This window comes from Peromyscus leucopus, chromosome 6, assembly GCF_004664715.2.
Source record: "Peromyscus leucopus breed LL Stock chromosome 6, UCI_PerLeu_2.1, whole genome shotgun sequence".
Taxonomy (NCBI): domain Eukaryota; kingdom Metazoa; phylum Chordata; class Mammalia; order Rodentia; family Cricetidae; genus Peromyscus; species Peromyscus leucopus.
In genome coordinates, this window is record NC_051068.1 from 67045296 (window position 1) to 67061980 (window position 16685).

Genomic DNA, 16685 nt, shown 5'->3' on the forward strand with positions numbered 1-16685 from the left:
ACTTCAGGCAGCCTTATTTTCTTACTGACTCCTCAACCTCCGAGCTGAATTTATAAGCCACTAATCTGGCTGTTCTCATGGCCACTGCTCAGCTGGGCCAGATGATCCAGAAATTTGTTCACAGCCACTTTTTTTTCCCCCTACACATGGTGCAATTACTAAAATAACTTCCACAGGCCAAGAATCCCAGAATCCTCCCACCCAGAAGAAAAGGAGATGTGCGGTCCTGGCCCCAGGCTTCAATGCTACAGTGTAGGAAAGGGGACCGAGTGGGTGGGCAGAGGGTTACTCTTGTCCCTGAGAAAGCAGGGTGTTGCTGGTCCGCCCTTCCTAGGCTCCGGGACTCCCGGCCTCCTCTTCTGCACCCACAGCGAGACCCGATGAGGGAGAATAATAAGCGCAGTCCTCCTATCACCCCCCCTCCACTACCTCAATTCAGAGTCTGAGTGCCGCTGCTGATGGCATTGTGCAGGGACCACAAACATGTCCCCCTGTCCCCCAGCCTCCCTACAGGAAGTGGGGAGACAGAGAAAGGAATGAGTAACAAAATGCATAAGTCAAATTAGCAAATGAATAAATAAAATTAGTAAGTGACTGAATAAATAAGACAAAGAAGGAAAGATAAAAGGTCACATGGGGATTCAGCCCCTGGCCCCCCACCTGGGGGAAGCTGGGCTGGCATAATTAGTAAGGAGGTGCCGAGTGTCCCTTAGCTTTAAGGGTCACACCACTGAGGCAGGAGCACAGTGAAGAGCAGCGTCTAGTGTACAAAGGCAGCGCTACCACACAGGAGCTGGGGGGCAGGATAGAGCGGGCAGACACGCGTCCGCCTGCCGGGCCGCCCACACCTAAGAGGGCAGGTGTTCACACTCAGGACCCTAGACATGTGTTGGCTGTGACAGATGACTGATAGTACCCAGCTATGAGGAAGGAACAGGACGATAAGACACCCTGGGCAGAGCCCTCAGGGTCACTGACAGGGAAACAGCCATCTAGTTACTTGGCAGTGATGGTGGTAGCGAGTATTTGTGCTTAGTAAAGGCAGGGTTGTGGGCCCGTGCCTGCACCTGGCAGGACAGCGGCCCGGGGACACCCTTGTCAGAGGGCTCTGAGTCACTTCTACTTGGCAGTGGAGACACACAATGCCTTGAACATGGCAGGCAGTGGGTACCTATGACAAATGGGTGGATGAATAGGATTAGCAGGCTGCAGCTGCTAGAGCTGAGGACACAGAACAGCTTCATAGTGGTAAGGGGCAGTATTGTAGATCCGGCAGCCTTCCCAAGGAGCGTCTACCGTCAGGCACACATCACTGCATGCCAATAGCTAAGGCTAGTGTAACCTAGGATTTCACATGTTGGCAGAAATTTGGGGGCCTTTGGGGGTGACTGGCTCAGGCACTGATGACCTGGGCGGCTGGACTGTCCCTGGAGGCTTGGCCAGGAGCCCCGAGGGGGGCAGGCGCTCACTTCCAGAGCCTTTGCGCCTAGGAGAGCCATCACCTGTGGCTCGCTGAGGCAGAGAAGGTTGAGAGGCAGAGAGTGGGCGGCCCCGAGGTCCCAGCCTCCGACCACCTCCTCCTGGGGGAGGGCCCAGCAGGGACACCTGGGAACGCCCTGCCCGAGATAGGCTGGCGTGGAGGGTTCGGGCAGGTGGGACGGGCAGGCGAGAGGTGGACGCCCAAGGTCCCCGGGCCAGCAGAGGACCTGCTCGGACAGGCACCAGTGGGGAGGCTGGGGAACCTGCTGAGCGTCTAGCAGATCGAGCAAGGAGGACGGCTGGAGAGTCAGGGGAGAGGGGCAGAGGGCCTCGCTGGTGAGTCAGGGCTATGGCCACGTTGGAGGTCACAGCAGCTGCCTGCAGAGGCGCGTGCACCAGCGGTTCCCACAGCACCGGCTTTCCGCTGAGCCGAGCTCCTGTGCCAGGAGCCAGGCCCCGAACGCCACGGGCCATGTCTCTGTCGTGCTGTACCAAATGCTGCTCCATGGCGCCCCCGCTGCTGCCTGGACTCGGCTCGGAGCGCTTCCGCTGCAATATCGAATTCTTTTTGCCTACAAGTTATTCCAGGACCAAGAAGTTAGGAGAGAGAAGGAATCTGAGATGGAGGTTGGGGAGTCAGAAGTATAAAGAGAATGCTTGGCAAACGGAGCTGGAAGGTGGTATCAATCAGAAATGGTGAGGTCAAGGCCTGGTACTCAGGAGGACGTGGGGAACTCAGGAAGGTTTGGGGAGACATTATCCACGGCTATGGCTTGCTAGAGGTAAGAATGGTAGCCGTGGAGGCATGGACCGCACTTGAGCCAGGCTCCTTGCTATGGAAATGCAGTGAGGCACAGCCTGGACCCGGAGCAGATAGAGCAGACAGGCCTCACCGATTCGGCGAAGCCGGTCCATGGCCACGGTCTCGAAAGCCCTGCGCATCATCGGGAACTCCTCCAGCACCGCGTTGAAGTGGTCCACGCTGAGCGAGTAGAGGCGACAGTAGGTGTCAGCCCGGACGCTGGCTGTCCGCCGGCCTCGAGTCAGCAAGCAGATCTCTGCAGAGGTTAGGAAAGGCCTCAGTCCCCATCCCCGAAGCTCCCTCCCACTAGGCCTGCAGCAGCTAACCCAGCGCGCTCAGACTCGTCCCTAGACTTGGGAGAAATTAAGGTGTAATGTCCCTAACTGCTCCAAGCACGGCCTGTCTCCCGACCTGCACATCGGGGCGGCCACTCTCTGACTTTCATTCTCTCCAAACTAAGTGAGCCAACAGGCCTGCCAGCCTCGGGTGCTCTCAGTTACTCTGTTCCACATAAACTCCAGTCCCAGGCCTACGGCTCCGTCCCAGGGTGCAGCCTGCCCTCCTGCCCTGAGTGAAGACCCAGAGGAGAAGCGGGCTGATGAGAGCCAGTGCAACTGATGGGAAGCTTGGAGGCGATGGGGGCTGGCAGGCTGTGTGAGCCCCAGGACACCCTGGGCATCAGCGGGCAGCCCCCCCTTCTGCTGCCACAGGCTGGGTTCCTGACGGCTCCACAAAGCTTAAGTCTGTGGGACAGCGCTGCTTCCTTCCTAGCCTCCCCTCAACTCACGGCATCCATTGGCCCGGCAGCTTGCAGCCTGGCCATGCACTGGACTGTCCCGAGAAAAATAAAATAAAATAAAATGAAGCAACTGCCAGGTGTGTTGGTGCACGCCATTAATCCCAGCACTTGGGTGGCAGAGGTCATTAGGTCTCTGTAAGTATGAGGCCAGCCTGGTCTACATACCGAGTTCCAGGACAGCCAGGGCTACATAAAAGAGAGACCTGTCTCAATCGATCAATCAAACACAGAGCCTCAGGCCCCAGCTCAGAGACTCCCTGAGAAGGTCTGGGGGAAGGGCTGTTCTGTGATTCTGCAGCACACACAGGCGGGGCCCTAAGGAGCAACTGCATGCTGCCCAAGGCTCATGACCCCCCACCTTCCCCGAGGCCTGCTGACCCCCAAAGTAGGATCCGTCAGTGAGGCGAGTGTCCCGGGCGCCCCGTGCCAGCACACTGAGCAGCCCATGCTGGATGAAGTACATCTTCCTGCCCACGGAGCCCTCACGCACCACCAGGTCCCCTGGCTGGAAGACCTCAAAACGGAGCTTGGTGAGTACGGCAGTGACGAAGCTGGGGTCAGCGTGAGCAAACAGCGGCATGTGGGCCACCAGGCCCCGGCAGGTGAAGTTAATAATCTCCTGGACATGGGAGGGGCTATCAGACAGGCTCTGCCCCCCTGCTGGAAGATGCCCCCACCAAGCTCATCTGTCTCCAGAGACCCCATCCATCCTGTCAAGATCTGTCGATGGATGGGGATGCCACAGTGGGGACGGGGACCTCCCTGAGAACCTGCCTTCAAAACCTTTCCACCACGGCATCCTACTGGTGCCTTTTCGTATAACCTTCACTCCCATAAGACCCTCCACAGAAACCAGCCCTCAGACACTTGTCCTCCCACGGGGCCATCCGTGGACCTCCGTCCAGACAGGAACACCCAAGCACACCCTTGTAACCCAGGCAGCACCTCCGGAAGCCCAGAGCCTTGCAGAGCCCTTCCCACGGGGTCCAGCCTGGCCCCACCTCCCGGAGCGGCTCGCTCAGCTCCCCCAGGATGCTCTCTTCATCGAACATCTTGCCCTGGTAGCGGTGCTCGTAGTACTCGTGGATCCGCTGGCGGGTGTCGGGGGGCAGCTTGTGGAAGGACATGTACTGCTCCACCTGCTTGTACTGAAGAGGCACAGCGGTTGCCAGTCGGCAGAGGATGTGGAGATGTGGGGCCAAAACAGTGGGGGGCCGGGGGCGGGAGTGTACAGAAAGTCACAGACACGAGCCGGACCCAGAGCTAATAAACACGGTACACACAGGCAGACAGACACAGAGCCACGAAGGACGGATGGATGATGGTAGACACGGGGGAGACACTGCAGTTACAGAAAACCCCAAATGTGGAGGGGGAGAGGTCCGAGGACAGAGGCAGTAGGGACAGACCCGGAAGTGTTTCCCACAGGACTAAGGGACAAATGGACACGAGGCAGGAGAGGACACACGGGCCCCTCGGAACACAACCGCCGGCTCGTCTCCATGCCCCACCCCTTCCCTCTCTTGCCCTCACTCACCTTCTCCTGGTACTGGCGCCGGGAGGAGTCCAGGGACTGGATGAGGGCCGTGGCGTGGCCGATGAACATGGCGTAGCAGGTGGCGCCCACAATCATGCTGAGCATGGTGAGCCAGACGTCGGGCATGCCCACGGGGGCCTGCTGCCCGTAGCCAATGCACAGCATGTGGCTCATGGCCTTGAACAGGGCATGGGAGTACTGGCGGCCCCAGGAGTGGTTCTGGGGACAGAGTGCGTTGCAGACAGGGCATGGGCCTCAGCCTCACTCTCCACCTGCTCCCCTCCCCCCTTCCAGTACCTGCCTGCCCCTCTCCTTCAGCCCTCCCCCCAGAGGTCACTTGTTCAGTGTGCGGAGCTCTCAAGGCAAAGGGGCCTCTGTGCCTGGGGACCCGCTCTTCTCTAGGTTCCCTTCTCCGCCTCTCCCCTCCAACATACAAGCACGACGTCCTCTCTCAAGGTTTCTTCCCCGTCCCCTCCTCCAACCCTATCTCCTCCTCATCTTTCTGGTCTCCCCCACCTCCTGCTCCCTATGGTTATCCCCGTCGTTCAGACAGAAGAGCCCTTAAGAGCCCCAGGAGTACCAGAGCTGGGGGGACTTCTCACCACCATGCGGTTCATGGAGACCCAGCAGTCGGAAGGGAAGTCCTGCAGCATGGGGACCAGGAACTGCAGGCAGCCGTCCCAGTGGCACAGCAGCAGCATCATTCCAATGAGGTTGAAGATGCGAACCACCGCACTGGCCAGGTCATAGGTCATGTGAAAGATCTGAGGGGCCCAAGGGAGCACCGCTGTGCTTAGGAACCCCTCCTGGCTGGTCCTCCTCCAGTTCCAGCCCTGCAGACTCCCCTTGAACCTCGTATCCCTTTCCCAGTCTCTCTGAATTTAAAAAAAAAAAAAAAATGTAGCCATTAACCTGGCCTGGTGTCAAGTACCTGTAATCCCAGCTACTGGAGAAACTGAGGCAGGAGGCTCAGAAGTTTAAAGCCAGCCTAGGCAAGATTTTTTTTTTTCCATTTAAATTTAAAAAAAACTTTGAGCAAGGGGCTGGAGAGATGGCTCAGTGGTTAAGAGCACTGGCTGTTCTTCCAGAGGTCCTGAGTTCAATTCCCAGCAACCACATGGTGGCTCACAACCATCTGTAATGAGATCTGGCGCCCTCTTCTGGCCTGCAAGGACGCATGCAGGCAGAACACTGTATACATAATAAATCTTAAAAAACAAAACAAAACCAAAAAAAAAACAAAAACACTTTGAGCGTGTTATAGTAGTGCACACCTTTAATCCCAGCACTCAGGAGGCACAGGTATGTGGATCTCTGAGTTCAAGCCAGCCTGGTCTACACAGCAAGCTTCAGGACAGTCAGAGCTACCTTGTCTAAAAAATTAAAACAAAATGTTTATGTATATGGGTGTTTTGTCTGCATATATGTCTGTGTATCATATGCATGTCTGGTGTCCTTGGAGACCAGAGGGTGTCTGATCCCCTTGAACCAGAATTACAGACAGTTATGAGCCAGCATGTAAGAGCAGGCGATTGAACTTGGGTCCTCTGGAAGAGCAGCCAGTGCTCTTAACTGCTGAGCCATCTCTCCAATTCCCAGCCTGGGGAACTTAGTAAGATCCTATCTCAAAATAAAAAATAAGGGCTGGAGAAATGATTCAACAGTTAAGAGTACTGGCTGCTCTTCCAGAGGACATGGGTTTGATTCCCAGCACCCACATGGTGGCTCACAACTCTAGTCTAATTCCACAGGTACCAGGCACATATGTAGTATAGAGACATATATATAAATAACAAATAATTTTCAAATAAATAAATGAAAAGTATAAAGAGGACTGGGGATATGACCCAGGGGCAAAGCACTTCCCTAGCATATGTGAGGCCCCAGGTTCAATCTCCAGGAAGGCATGGAGGAATAAGAGGCCATTATTTATTTGTATAGGACCTTATGACACATGGTTGCTTTTCTCATTTTTTATGTAGAGAGACTGAAGCCAACTCTGTGCCTAGAATTAAACAATGTTGAGGCTGAGATTCAGAGAGTTCTAGATGGCACAGGCTGCCCAGGTGCAGCCTGGGAAAGCAGGAAAGTGGCATTCACAGTGTAAAGTCTGCAGGACAAGGATCAACAGCAGGACTCCTCTTCCAAGAGCGGTAAAGATAACAGATCATTTCTGGACGTGGCGGTTCACACCTGTATTCCTAGCACCTAGGAACTGAGGCAGGAGGACTGTCGAAAGACCAAGGTCAGCCCGGGCTATCGTATGAGAGCCTGTCTCAAAAAGCTGAAATCAAACCAAAGCCAAAGCCCAGCTGACTCCTGGGAACGCGCTGCGTGGAGACGCCTTTCTCAGCCCTTCACACATTCACTCCAACCACATCACACACAGCATACCAACCAAGGGTAGCATATCGGACACTGTCACCCTAAGCAAGAGGCCATGGGACTGCACAGCGCACACGGAGCCACCAAACTCTGCTGCCCGAAGAGGCACCTCCTTTCCATACCCAGTCCTCCACTTCAAGAACCAACTAGCCCTCAAGTGTTTGAGCAGCTGGAATGCTCCACCTCTCAGAATCCCCACCCTCACCCCAGACCGCATCCCCAAACCCTCCTTCTGTCCCTGCTTCTCTCCTACCAACGTGGCAGAGGATTCACACTTGGAAGCCTCACCTATCTTCCCCACCCCAGGAAGTCACCAGGACTCCACCCACAGCACCTTCCCAAGGAGTCCGATACCCTCCCCCCCCCACCTCCCCACCTCACCTCCTCCCATTGGTGTATGTAGCGGATGAGACGGGAGAGACGGAGCAGCCGCAGCAGGCTAAGGATCTTGGTGAATCTCACGATGCGCAGGGCCCGTGCCGTTTTGTAGACCTCAGCATCTAGTCGGGGCTCCAACTCCACCACTAGGAAGATGTAATCCACAGGAATGGAGGAGATCAGGTCAACCAGGAACCAGGTGCGGAGGTAACGTGTGCGGATGGCCCTGGGGGCCAGCAGGATCTCAGCACCTTCCTCCACCACGATGCCAGTTCGGAAGTTGAGCACCAGATCCAGCAGGAAGAAAGTGTCAGAGAGGACATTGAAGACGATCCAGGGTGGCGAGTTCTCCTCCTTGAAGAAAGTGATGCCCACGGGCAGTACTATGAGGTTCCCCACCATCAGCAGCAGCATGATCAGGTCCCAGTAAAACCTAAAACAGGCATGGGATGGAGAGAGCAAGGTCGGGTCATACGCCGTCAACTGCTATATCAACAGAAAATAGTCTGGCACAGCTAAGAGTGGTCACGAACACAAACTCACAAAGCGGTCACTTAAATCCACTCAGAGTGGAAGCTGGAATGGCCATTTGGGAAAAGAGCTAGCATTACTTAGTAGGGTCAGATATTTGTAGTCCCGGCAACTCTGTTCCCTTGTGTGTAAACACCCAATGGGAACATGCTCTCTAGGAAATATAACTAGTAATGGCTATAGCAGGATTAAACTTGGGAACAACTCAAATGTCTACCAGTAGAAAATGGAGAGGGCCGGGTGGTGCTTTAATCCCAGCACTCAGGAGGCAAAGCCAAGTGGATCTCTGTGAGTTCGGGGCCCGCCTGGCCTAAAAAGGCACAAAGCTACACAGAGAAACCCTGTCTCAAAAGAAAAAAAAAGAAAAAGGAAATGGAAAGGGCTGGAGAGACAGTTCAGCTGTTAGGAGCACTGACTGCTCTTGCTGAGGACCTGAGTTTGATTCCCAGCACCCACATGGCTACTCACAACCATCTGTTAACTCCAGTTCCAGGGGCTCTGATGCCCTCTTCTGGCCCCAAGGGCACCAGGCAAACAGAGAGTACACAGGCAAAACACACACATATAGAAAACATAAATAAATGTTTTAAATGTAGGTAAATAAGGCATAATACACAGAGGAAAATATGTCCACAGCTGGAAACCCTATACAGCAGCACAGATGAATCTCACACTTGAAAAATGAGAGATTTATCTTTATTTGTGAGTGGGCATGGGCGTTTTGCTCTCACGTGTGTAAGAACACCGGGAGCGTGTTAGAAGACAGCATCGGATCCCTTGGACCTGGAATTACACAAAGTTGTGAGCCACCCTGTGGGGCTGGGAACCAAACCCAGATCCTCTACAAGAACAGACAGTGCTTTTTAAAAAAAAATAATAATTTAAATTTTTAAAGTTTTTTTTTATTGAAAATAGTTTTTTTTTCATACAATAGATTCTGATCATGGGTTCCCCTTCCTCGACTCTTTCCAGATCCCCCTCCCCTCCCCACCCACCCAAATCCATGCCTCTCTTTCTCACTCTCATTAGAAAACAAAACAAGCAACTAAAGAAATCAAAATAGGACAAAACAAATGAGCAGGAAAAAAAGGGCCAAAGAAAAAGCACAAGAAACATGCACACGTGAGATACATTTACACACCCAAATCCCATAAAAACACAAAATCGGAAACCGTAACATACAAGCAAATGAGCTGTAAGGTTAAAAAGCATGTCCAGACAAAGCATCATGAGACGAAAACCCTCCAAAACTACCACTGAGTTCATTTTGTGTTGGTTATCTACTGCTGACACGTGGCCTGCCCTTAGGGGTTGTAAGCCCGGTGAGACACCAGTGCAGAACATGCTTCCTTTTCAAGAGGTTGTTTAGAGGAGACAGCTTCCGGGTCAGGGATGGGGGCTTGCATCCACCTACCCTATGGATGCTGGCTCCCCATCTGGCTCAGACCTGTGCAGGTCCATATGCTGCCAGTCTTTGGGAGAAAGCCCTGCAGGGTCCAGAAGGCCTTGCTCCGTGGTGTCTTCCATCCCCATTGGCCCTTACGCTCTTTCTGCCTCCTCTTTTGCATAGTTCCCTGAATCCTGAGGGAAGGGTTTTGCTGGAGACATCCAATTTAGGACTGAGTGTTCTAAGGGCTCTCACGCTCTATGCTCTGTCCAGATGTGGTTCTCTGTATCTGTTCCCATCTGCTGCAGGAGGAAGCTTTTCTGATGATGGCTGACCAAGATAATGATCAATGAATGTGGTGGTTTGAATAAGAATGGCCTCCGCAGGTTCCTATATTTGAATGCTTTGTTACTGGGGATTAGAAAGATTAGGCGGTGTGGCTTTGTTGCTGTAGATGTGGCTGTGTTGGAGGAAGTGTGTCACTGGAGGTGGGCTTTGAGGTTTCAAAAGCCCACACCAGTCCCAGCTCCCCTTTCTGTCTCTCTACCTGTGAGTCAGGATGTAGCTCTCAGCTACTGCTCCGGCATTGTGCTCACCGCTGTGAGGATAATGGTCTAAGCTTCTGAAACTGTAAGCAGGCCCCCAATTAAATGTTTTCTTCTGTAAGAGTTTCCTTGGTCATGGTGCTTCTTTGTAGCAATACGACACTGACTAAGACAATAGCTGCATGTTGTTAAGAGTCATTTTATTACTGTGTTCCTTTAGCAAAAACAGTAGTATTTGGCTTTCCGTGGGTTCACAGCCCATCTAGTCTCAGGTTCTGGGCCATCTAAGCAGTGTCAGGCGATCCTGTGGAGTAGACCTTAAATCCAATCAGAGAGTGGTTGGTTAGGCACCTTTGTGGTACTACTGCACCAGTGTATCGTACAGGGGGGGTAGCCCTTGCAGATGAAAGGGTTTGTCGCTGGGCTGGTGTTTACCTTTCTTGTCTGGTAACAGGCAAGAGGACCTTTCAGTCCCGTGAACACTAGCCGGTAGGGGTGAGCAGCCAGAGCTCTTAACCACTGAGCCATCTCTCATTTTTGACATTGAGCAAAAGAAGCAAGAGACAGAGTACAAATTAGATGATTCCGTGTATACAAAGTTCTGAAACAGACAAGGCTAAAGATTAGTATATATTGGTTTGGGAGTCATAGAAAAGTGGTGAAACTATTTCTTTAAACCTTTCTGTTTCACTTATTTTTAATTGTGTGTGTGCGTGTGTGTGTGTGTGTGTGTGTGTGTGTGTGTGTGTGCGCGCGTGTGTGTGTGTGTGCATGACATGGGGTCAGAGGACGGTTTTGTGAATCCCATTCTCATCTCTGGGGGTTGACTTCAGATTACCAGGTCTGTGCAGCAAGTACCTTTACGGCTCTATCTTACTGCCTTTCTATTTTATTTTTATTTTATGGTGAAATTATTTTGACTGTTTAATACTATCTTTTTTTATTTACAAGTTAGAATCAAGAGACAAAAAAAAAAACAAAAAAAAAAACAGTGGTCTAATGCCAGGCAGTGGTGGGTGGCGCACGCCTTTAACCCCAGCACTCGGGAGGCAGAGCCAGGTGGATCTCTGTGAGTTCGAGGCCAGCCTGGGCTACAGAGTGAGTTCCAGGACAGGCGCAAAGCTACACAGAGAAACCCCATCTCGAAAAAAACAAAACAATGGTCTAAATAACCAAGTAGTCAGATTACTAAAACCCCCAAAGCTCCCAAATAGAGAAAGAAAGGAAAAAGGAGGGAAAAAAATAAAAAGAAAATTAAAGTTAATAACAATTTAAAAGAAGATTCTTCTTCTTCCTTCCCCACAGAGGATGAGTAAGTAAAACCTATTTGATGAATATATTAGAGTGCCTGTGTGTGTATGGGTGTGTGCATGCCACAGCACACATATGAAGGTCTCCCCTTCCACCATGTGGGTCCCCGGAACTGAACTTAGGTTGTCAGGCTTGTTGGTATGCACAGTGCCACAAAAATGAGAATATAGGAAGAACGATGTAATTCAGTGGTAAGTTGTGTCCTTAACATATTTGAGGATCTAGTTTCAATTCCCAGCACATTTCATCCACCTATGAAAAGTGAGAGTAGTGGATCTGAGATAAGAATGTGGGATTATATCATGGGACTGATACTGTACTGCGGATATGTACAACCGCTTAAGATGATAATTATAACATGAGCTTGCTTCATGTTACATATATGAGTATATTCATCCCTACTCTATAAGACCTCTGTAACCTGCCAGGCCTGGTTGGACAGATCTGTAATTCCTAATGCCAGCTACTTTGAAGTCCAAGGCAGGGGATCACAAGTTCAAGGTTTGTTTGGAATAGAGAGAGAATTCAAGGCCAGCTTAGGCAGCTTAACGAGACTCTGTCTCAAAATGAAAAGAAGCTATTAAGAATGCTCAGGGGCCGGGCGGTGGTGGCGCACGCCTTTAATTCCAGCACTCTTTAATCCCAGCACTCGGGAGGCAGAGCCAGGTGGATCTCTGTGAGTTCGAGACCAGCCTGGGCTACCAAGTGAGTTCCAGGAAAGGCGCAAAGCTACGCAGAGAAACCCTGTCTCGAAAAACCAAAAAAAAAAAAAAAAAAAAAGAATGCTCAGAAGACAGCCGGGCAGTGGTGGCTCACGCCTTTAATCCCAGTACTTGGGAGGCAGAAGTAGGCGGATCTCTGTGAGTTCGAGGCCAGCCTGGTCTACAGAGCGAGATCCAGGAAAGGCGCAGAGCTATACCCGTCTGGGGGGAGGGGGGAACGTGTTGCCAAGTCTGACAGCCTGAGTTCAATCCCTCACACCCACACAGGGAAAGGGAGAGCCAGTTCCCAGCAATTGTACTTTGACCACAAGCGCATGGTGTGTGAGAATGCATGCACACGCACGCGCATGCACACACACACACACACACACACACACACACACACACACACTAAAAAAATAAAAGCAAGTTGGAGCCGGACAGTGGTGTGCGCCTTTGATCCCAGCACTAGGGAGGCAGAGCCAAGCGGATCTCTGTGAGTTTGAGGCCAGCCTGGTCTACAGAGCGAGATCCAGGACAGGCACCAAAAACTACACAGAGAAACCCTGTCTCAAAAAACTGAAAATAATAATAATCATAATAAGTGAGTTGGGATGAAGGTCTTCGTTAAAAAAATTTAACTAGCATGTCCGGTGCTCTAGGTTAAATCCCATGAATGCCTAACCAAAACAACAACCGAAAACTATGCGAGGGCTGGAGAGACGGTTCAGTCAGCACACTGTCTGCTGTGCAAACAGGAGGAACTGACCCCTGGCACGCACACAAAAAGAAGGAGCAGTGGTGTTGAGGGTGGGGCAGGTGGGTCCCTGGAGCTCACGGGCTGGCCAGACAACCTAACTGAACCAATCGGTTCTAGGTTCCGTGGGAGCCATTCTCAAGGAGAAAAACAAGGTTGTGAAGAACATCGAGGGAGAAACCCAATGTCCACCTGTCCCTACACACACACATACACAAACACACACATGCGCGCAAAAAGACAGCACACAGGTTAAAGGCATTTGAGGCTCTTGCAGAAGTCCCAGGTTCGGTCCCCAACACCCACACGGTAGTTCACAACCACCTGTAATTCTAGTTCCAGGAGATCTGGCCTCCCTCTGGCCTCCTCAGTCACTGAATGCACATAATACACAGACATAGAAGCAGGCAAAACATTCAAACACATAAAGTAAATGTAAAGTGTTTTCAAAAAGTAAACATGTACACAGCTGCACCCACCCACGTAAATAAATACATACAACACACACAAGGGCACCGATATTGTTTTTAAAATTCTTAAAACTAAGCACCCTCTGCTGATCTCACTGGGCTGCTGGGCAATTTTTCAGAGATAAGGGACAGGACAATGCTGTACAAACAGTAGCTGTAGTCATGGCTCATCCACCCTTTATCTCCAGATTTCTAAAAACGGCGGCTGCTTCTCCCATCTCCCGCTCCCTGTCTATTTCTAGTCTGGGCTGTCCTGCCCTTCTCAGTCTTCCCCACCCATTCCTCTTCTCCGACACAACTCCAACAGGGATTGTCTCTCTGGGGGTGGGGGAACGGCCATCCATGGCCGGGGTGGGACTAGACTATCCTGCACTCATCTATCTTCACTGGGCTTTTCAGAGGATGCCCATCCCCCTCCACAGCACCTCAGATGGCTGTGCACGCAGAGGACTCCCTAGGAGATCCCAAGGCAGCATGGCTTGAGATCCTTCCCTCCTCTCGGCTGCCTGTGCATGCTGAGAGTCTGGCTGAGACAGGCAGAGGCAAGCTACATCGCTTCAGAGGAAGCTGTGTAGCTATGAGGTCAGGAGGGAGAGCTTCATTCAGGAAAAAAAAACAAAACACTGGCGCACACATGATGGTTCCAGGTCTAGCACACATCTAATCCCAGCATAGGTCCTTCTGATTCTGACTGCAAAAGCAATCCTTTCGGCCCCTGAAAGGAACTTGGTGGTTCCCAAGTCCAGACCCAGCCCTGGAAGCCCCTCAGACTTTGTGCTTTCACTCAGCAACAGACCCTTGATGTTTCTTCCTGTCTTTCCACGGCTGCTGAGGGCAATCCTGCACTGGGAGACACTGGGAGAGAGGAGGAAAAGGTCTGCCTCGCCATCAGAGCATCTTCACAGCCTGACTCACAGGCAGTCACAAGCCCAGCGGGTGATGTGGTGGAGGACGGAGAAGCAGCCCAACTCTGAGGGGCATATGGCTTCTGGGGCTCTGTCTGAGGGTGAACTGGGGAAGGGGAGGGATCTGGGGAGGATAGATGGCAGGTGCCAGTGAAATCATAAAGAAGAGGAAAGAGCGATGAGAACTGGCGGAATATTTTCAGGGAGTGGGTATCTGAGGATGGAAGATACTGACTGGGGTCTCCGACTGTGTTCCCAGGCTCCAGAGACACACCTCATCTCTTCATCTAAAAGCTGTCCTTCAACGTCCCCAAGGACAGGGCGGCCTTTCTCCCCTAGCGACCTTGATGTAGACGTACAGCCTGAAGGGGACTGTGAAATGGCTACACCCCACTCTCTGTCCCTTTCCTATGGGCAGCACCTGGGCGGTGGCCGAGCCCTGGCTCTCCTCCCCAACCGTTCCGAGCACCGGCCCCGCCCCGCCCCATCCCGCCTTCAGCACCACGGACAGCAGACAGAGCCGCGGACCCGGACTGACTGACCCCGGTCACTCTCCGACGTCCCCAGCGTCCCTTGTAGTTCGGTGCCCCTAGTCTGTTCGGCCGAACTGGGCAAACGCTGGGTGTGTGGGTAAAGCGTGGTAGAGATCGGAACTAGGCTTCTTCCTGGGGTATCCCAGCTTTGGGGTATGATATAATGTCACACACCCCCAGAAAACAAGTGCTGGTTTCCAAACTCCTACAGTCTCTGCGGTCCAGGGGGGTCATGGGGTTCCTGCACTGGGGAAACCAAAGTCCCTGGAGAGTCTCTGATGTCTGCTGTCCCTTATCTCTCCCTAACCTGACCAAACGCAGAGGACCTCGGGGCAACCCGCCTAGCAATTCCCAGGCTGGGTTAGAGAAGGTGACTCTGCAGCTCCACCGGGCCGGTAGCCCTCCCGGCTGCGCCCCCCGTACCGGAAGTCGCTGTAGGGGTGGATGATCCAGGCCCCGGCGGACTTCACCCTCTCCTGCTCGATTTCCACCGCTTTGTGGCTGCCGAAGACCCGGAGAGAGAACTTGTTGACGGTCGGCTGCAGCAGCGTCCCGAGCTGCCGCCTCTTGGGCTCAGGCGCCGACTCCGGGACCCCACCTGAGGCCGCGCGGGCCTGGGCGGGAGCGGCGGGAGGCGGCTCGCGCGCGGGGGTCGCCGCTTCGCCGGGCCCGCCGCCGGCCGCGCCTCCTCCTCCATGACCTCCCTCACTCCAAGGGCCTCCCCGGCGGGTCTAAGGCCATGGCGGGCGCGCTGGTCCCTGGGAGCCCGGCCAGGCACTCGCGCTTCCGAGCGGCGTGCGCCCGGGGCGCAGGGGGCGTGTGCAGGCGGCAGACGTGCGGGCGCTGCGCCCCCTGGTGAGGGCTGCGCGAGACCCGGCGGGGCGGGCCGCGGGCTCAACTGCAGCCCCCACCCCCGGAGAGGGCGTGGCCTGGGGGGTGCGGGGCGGGGGCGGGGCGGCGGGCTTCTGGAGGCGGGAAACTCAATAATGGGGCATGTGCAGTGGGTGACTCTCCCGAGGGCCGGGCACGGACGGACGGAGTGGAAATGTGAGCTGCTTCTTCCCCGTCCTTGCCCAGGGTGTTCTGTCCTGATCGTGTCCTTCTCAGCACTCTCGGGGTGTCTTCCTCCTCCTGAGAGCCTCTAACCTTCTCTCCGTAGTATGCTATTCCTGGTTCATTAAGTCAACCTTTGTCGAAGGCCGCTCGCCCAGTGTGTGCCGAGGATGCAAAAATTAGCACAGAAATCTTTGCCATGAAGCCAATGGTTCATCTGCATAAACAGATCAACAAACAGGAAAATTCCGTACTACATGCCATTAAGAGCGGAGCATCTCAGCTTCTTCCCTTTGTTTCCACCTCTTGCTGCCAAAAGTCTTCTGCAGGCCCGACAGTGGTGGCTCATGCCTTTAATCCCAGCACTTGGGAGGTAGAGGCAGGCGGATCTTTGTGAGTTCGAGGAAGGAAGAAGGAAGAAGGAAGGAAGGAAGAATTTGTTTTGTTTTTGACGTGGGTTATAGCTCAGGTCTGTCTTGAACTCCTGGTCCGCCTGCCTCTACCTTTCTTTCTTTCTTTCTTTCTTTTTTTTTTTTTTTTTTTTTTTTTTTGGTTTTTCGAGACAGGGTTTCTCTGTGTAGCTTTTGCACCTTTCCTGGAACTCGCTCTGTAGCTCAGGCTGGCCTCGAACTCACAGAGATCCGCCTGCCTCTGCCTCCCGAGTGCTGGGATTAAAGGCGTGCGCCACCACCGCCCGGCTGCCTCTACCTTTCAAGAGCTGGGATTACAAGTGTGTGCCACTACACCTAGTTTTAGAAAAATTTAATAATCTTCAAAATTTGCTAGGCATGTTGGCGCAAGCCTTTAATCCCAGCACTGGAAGGCAGAGGCAGGCAGGTCTCTGGGTTTGAGGCCAGCCTGGGCTGGGCTATATAGCACATCCCAGTACAGAGAAGAAGGAGGTGGAGGAGGAAGAGGAGGAGGAGGAGGAGGAGAAGAAGAAGAAAAAGAAGAAGAAGAAGAAGAAGAAGAAGAAGAAGAAGAAGAAGAAAAGGTCTTAAATTCTCCTAGACCAATTCATTCTCCCAGATCAATTCCTTTTTTTCAGTCTACAAGTAAACTTTATAAAATATTATTTATTTTGTTTGTATGAATGTTTATTCCTATGTATG

The 16685-nt window shown here is 52.8% G+C and overlaps 1 protein-coding gene across 1 annotated transcript; it reads right to left on the reverse strand.

Moving 5' to 3' along the window:
• Positions 1 to 557: 557 nt before the first annotated feature.
• Positions 558 to 15217, reverse strand: Hcn3 (hyperpolarization activated cyclic nucleotide gated potassium channel 3). Its single transcript, XM_028890735.2, is given in 9 exon segments — positions 558 to 2051; positions 2373 to 2537; positions 3459 to 3699; positions 4082 to 4228; positions 4618 to 4836; positions 5220 to 5381; positions 7384 to 7813; positions 14944 to 15187; positions 15190 to 15217. Coding segments are annotated over 9 exon segments (2337 nt in total). The 3' UTR covers positions 558 to 1350.
• Positions 15218 to 16685: the final 1468 nt, after the last annotated feature.